General features: G+C 37.6%; 1 protein-coding gene and 1 non-coding gene across 2 annotated transcripts in view; both read right to left on the minus strand.

Moving 5' to 3' along the window:
* Window positions 1-536: 536 nt before the first annotated feature.
* Window positions 537-4,463, minus strand: LOC132564038 (uncharacterized). The gene is made up of 2 exons (XM_060228788.1): window positions 3,138-4,463; window positions 537-572 (listed from the first exon to the last, which is right to left on the minus strand). Exons 1-2 carry the CDS (start codon window positions 4,291-4,293, stop codon window positions 550-552), a joined length of 1,179 nt encoding a protein of 392 aa, XP_060084771.1. The 5' UTR covers window positions 4,294-4,463; the 3' UTR covers window positions 537-549.
* A 453-nt stretch (window positions 4,464-4,916) lies between these two features.
* The window catches only part of LOC132564039 (5S ribosomal RNA), a 119-nt gene continuing 35 nt past the window's right edge, over window positions 4,917-5,000 (minus strand). The window contains exon 1 of the ribosomal RNA XR_009554816.1: window positions 4,917-5,000. This exon is cut by the window's right edge and continues 35 nt beyond it. This is a non-coding gene — a ribosomal RNA (5S ribosomal RNA).

Consider the following 5,000-nt stretch of genomic DNA (forward strand, 5'->3'; position numbering starts at 1 on the left):
TACCCGCCTTGGCAAAGGCATCAATAAATACAGGATTGTCATTCTTTAATATAGTAGAATTAAAAAACAATGGTTGTTCGTATACAAAGAAACTGTTTCTGTTTTCATAAAATACATCATTAACAGCCTGAAAGGCATACCATGCCTTTATCATCTCCCGATAAACGATCGGTAATACTCTAAGGTACTTATCAGAGAATTTACAATAAATTACTTCTGTACCCAACTGTAAATTCAGAATTTTGTTAAAGAAATATCGACACATACATTTCCAAGCAGCACTACAGGAATTATCCAACCACCTGAACAAAAATTTCAACCTAAACGATCTTAGTTTTAATTCCATGTCCGGAATATTTAGACCCCCGACTTCCCTTTTACCAATTATAGTATCATAGGCAACCAGGTGAGCACCATTATTCCATAAGAAATCTATACATGCTTTCTTAATATTATTTATAAAAACCAAAGGTATTGTCTGAGAGGTAATACAATACCAACACCTTGACATAAGTAAGGCACTAATTACAGTAGCTCTTCCATGTAGAGTCAGCTGTCTTTGAGACCATGACCTTAAAATAGATTTAATAGAATTAACTTTATTCTCCCAATTCTTCATATTACAATCATTAGTATCTGTACCAACATAAACACCAAGTACACATATACTCTTTTTACATACAGTAATGCTTAACTGATCCACTTCATCATTGGAAATACTTCCTTTACCTACACACAAGATCTCCGATTTATCTTTATTTATCTTGGCTCCTGAACCTTTACTATATACTTCTAATAAGTTAAAAACTTTACTAATAGACTGTTTGTCACTTAGTGTCAAGGTAGTATCATCAGCGTGTTGATATACCTTTGACTCGAAATTTGCACAAGGCACTTTGATACCAGAAATATCAGGAGATTTTGAAAACATACAGCCCAAAGGTTCAGCAGTCAAAACGTACAGCATAGCCGAAATCGGACAACCCTGTCTAACTGAATTGTGCACAGGAAAAAACTTTGTAAGATTCCCATTATACTTAACACAGCTAGAGATTTTAGAATAAAAAATCTTAACCCAATTAATAAAATTTTCCCCAAAACCAAATTTCTGTAAAACTTTGAACAAATATGAATGTGAAACACGGTCAAAAGCTTTCTGTTGGTCTATTTTAAGTATGTAACCCTCAGAATTCTCCTGATCAATAACATCAATAATATCTCGGACACTAAAAATAGTGTCAGAGATGTCTCTACCAGGTACACAGCATGACTGAAATCTTGAAACAATAGAGGGTAAGACTGATTTAAGTCTATTGGACATAACTCTGGCTAGTATTTTATAGTCTACATTTAGGAGACTAATTGGGCGCCAATGTTTTAACAAAGATTTATCACCCTTCTTTTTATAGACAAGATTTATAACACCTTGTTTCATAGTTCTGGAAAGTTCTTTATCTTCCCAGATACTATGAACAACACGAGGAAATACAAAACGCAAATCCTCAAAAAAATGACAATAAAACTCAACAGTAAGTCCGTCTAAACCAGGACTTTTGTTTTTAGACATACCAAACAATGCTTCTTTAATTTCATCAACAGTGATAGATGCGTCACACTTATCACGATCTTCATCGGTCACTGTTGTATCAATATAGGACAAAAGATGATCAATATCATCATCAGATGTGTTGGTACAATTATACAACTCACTATGGAAATTAAATATTTCATGAGATAACTCATCTTCACTACTTACAACTTTACCATTTATACTTTGTAGTTTTTTAATCGCATTACAGCCTTGTCTATATTTCTCTAACCTTAAAAAGTAACCAGTACATTTGTCTCCATCTACAGCCCATTTAGCCTTTGACCTTAAAACTGCCCCATTACATTTTTCGCCTTCAAACTTTTCTAAACTATGCCGTAACGCTTCATACTTATCACAATCAAACTTTTTTCCATTAGCAATATCACAAGAAAACGCTTGTAACTTATTTTGAATTCTATAAAATTCAGCATTACGTCGTTTACTCCGGTCTTTACCATAGACCTGAGAAAACTTTTTAATTTTGTATTTCAAATTGTCCCACCAGACTTTGGGTTCACTGATATACAAATCACAAGTTCTGGCCTCTGTAATAATATATCTGATTTTGTTATTAAAATCATCCTCTAATAGATATGAATTATTAAAAATCCAAATACCAGGACCTTTACTTCCTAAAGCACAGTCTACTTTCATGACTACAAAACAATGATCACTGAAAGATGTATCATTGTAGTAAATGTTCTGTACATAAGGACCTAGTCCTTTTGAAATTAAGAAGTAGTCTATACGGCTTTGTGATAATTTACCATTACTAATCATCTTACGAGAAAAAATAGCGCAATTTCTGTTTCTTTTTCGCCAAATATCGTAAACGTCACATGTAAACATTATACTGTTCAATGCAGTCACACTGGGATTTACCTGGTGTGTCGTAGCACCAGTACGGTCAAGTGTAGATAAGGTTGTATTGAAATCACCCCCTGTAATCAGGTTCTCTGTAAAAGGCACTAGCCAATCTTTTAACTGATCAAAAAATACTTTTCTGTCACTCACAATATTAGGCGCATAAATATTAACAATATTCCATTTCATATCTTCTATTTCAATTTTTATTCGCAAGACTCTCCCACCATAACCGTCAAATTCAATTAAACTATCTTTCAGATTGTTTGATATCAAAATAGCAACACCTTTTCTGTGGTCATTGCTATTGTTAGAAATAATCTTACCTGCCCACAAATGGTTAATTTGATTAACAAAATTATCATCCCAGAATGTTTCTTGTAGCAATATTACATCAAAATGGTTATATTTGCAATATTCAAAAACATTCCTTATCTTGACTACATCTCTCAAACCATTTATATTTAAAGACAAACACGTAAACATAAGAAAAACCAAGAAAACAAAATTCATTCTAAATTTTTCTTAACTTTTTTGTGTTTCTGCTTTTTCTTTTTCTTCACACCACAGTCTCCCACCCTTTGTTTTAGACAATCGCGCCCCTTTCCACCACTCTGCCTACCCGAATCAAGTCTCTCATCCCCCATCTTTTCACTCTCCATTTTTGGCTGGACTGTCATACCTTGGAGAGGAAAAACATCGCCGTATACAGGAGAACCACAAACGTTCGGCCTCTCATCACTCAAAATGACGTCTGTCTGACTCCAAATACCTTCCGCGTAGTTTCCTTCTTCACTATCATCATCATCGCTAACATCATCCTCATCATCATCATCAGTTAATGACTCAGCAGTCAAACTAACTTCGAGATTCTCACAGGTGTGTTCCTCATCAACAGCGCTGCTAATCTCCACCACAGGAGCCATACCACCGTCTTCACTTCTGGAATCCATCACCATATCAGCATCTTCATTATCAGCCTCAGCAGCAACACTGACACAGTCATCAGAGGGTCCCTTCCCTTCCGTCTCAACCCAGTCGTCTGCCGACTCCTCCTCACCGACCAATTCACTGTCGTCACGATTGGCCTCCGTGTCAAAACACCTGCAGTTATACACACCGCATCGGTCACACAGTGTATCGATACACCTGGCTGCACGCACACAATCACATGCATACCTCACCTCGCCACAGCGAGTACACGGCTGCGTTTTACAGGTTTTTCGGAAGTGTCCTTGACCACCACATGTAAAACAAACAAACTGGGGACAGTCTTTGAAAAGGTGTTGATCAGAATAGCACAGTGAGCACACTTTTAACTGATTGTCATGTATTACACGATGATATTCCTTGCCAAACTTCATAGTGTATGGCAATGATTTCAAACTAGGGGGTAGCTTTACACGTACATATCTTGTTCCATCCGCTACACTTGTTCCTTTGTAGAAACGTCGTTTTATTGGGGATACTAAATCAACACCAAGAATTTCAAGTTTTTCTTTTATTTCATCATCACTGATATATGCTGGAAGATGTAGAAAACTAACCAGCGTGAACTTCTTAGTGATATCATGACATTCGTACCTTTTTCCGTCAATCAAAACACCGTCCAGTAATATGTTGATCCCCGCTCTACCCTCTAGGGTGACCTCGAACAAATTCCCGGACTTCGGGACGCATGCAAATACCGAACCTTCGCCGCACAGTTCAGTTATCACATCAATTACTTTGTAGGCTTTCAACGATTTGTTGTCTACAACATCAATTATTACAGTATTGTCTTTCGTATAGCGCCTATGTCCACTAGGTACGGCCTGAGGGGGCCCAGAGGACCCCATCCCCCCGGCACGTACCTGCCAAAAGAGATATGGCAAATACGGCGAAAATCGGGGAAATATCACATCACAATTATTTATGGGAATGAAAAATGTCAATATTCCACAAAAATCAAATCGACAGGGCCAGAGACCCTAGCTTACCACCGATGAATGTAGATTTCAACACTGCTAATAGACAAGCGTCCATTCGCTACGAAATCAAAACCGGAAGTTCACGACGAGAACCGGTGTTTTCAACGTGATATGGCCGTAGACACTAGACGACTAAAAGTTTGCCTATTTATACATGGCTTTCTGCATGTGCACATCCGGCGTACATGTATACTTGCCATGTCCCATCGTACGCGACCACCTTGAACAGTTGACCAAGGGCAGATGTGGAGCTGCCAGATGTTTTGTCTGTAATGATGTTCATTGCATGTGCAATGTAAAAGTGTAGAGTTGTGAGTGTGTACATTTGATATGTGCAGAGTGGAAATAGCAGTGGTCACGACTCTAGCCTTCAGTGAATAAAAAAGGACAAGGACTCAGTATTCGAGTAAAAAATGTGTCGGCCGTTATGTTAGTGAGGATTTTGCGAGGGGTAAAAATGATTTAAAAACGAAATTATGAAGAAAAACAAAAGCCTACGACACCTGGTATTCCCAGGCGGTCACCCATCCAAGTACTAACCAGGCTCGACGTTGCTTAACTTCGGTGATCGGACG

The sequence above is a fragment of the Ylistrum balloti genome, unplaced genomic scaffold, assembly GCF_031769215.1.
Source record: "Ylistrum balloti isolate Yb309-2 unplaced genomic scaffold, AGI_CSIRO_Ybal_v1 Utg371990, whole genome shotgun sequence".
Classification (NCBI taxonomy): Eukaryota; Metazoa; Mollusca; class Bivalvia; order Pectinida; family Pectinidae; genus Ylistrum; species Ylistrum balloti.

Excerpts from the sequence above, each read along its gene's own strand:
- LOC132564038 (XM_060228788.1), bottom strand. The coding sequence starts at position 4,293 with ATGGGGTCCTCTGGGCCCCCTCAGGCCGTACCTAGTGGACATAGGCGC. Across the intron at positions 573-3,137 it reads CGATGTTTTTCCTCTCCAAG|GTCATGGTCTCAAAGACAGC; the intron begins GTATGACAGTCC and ends ATCTATTTTAAG.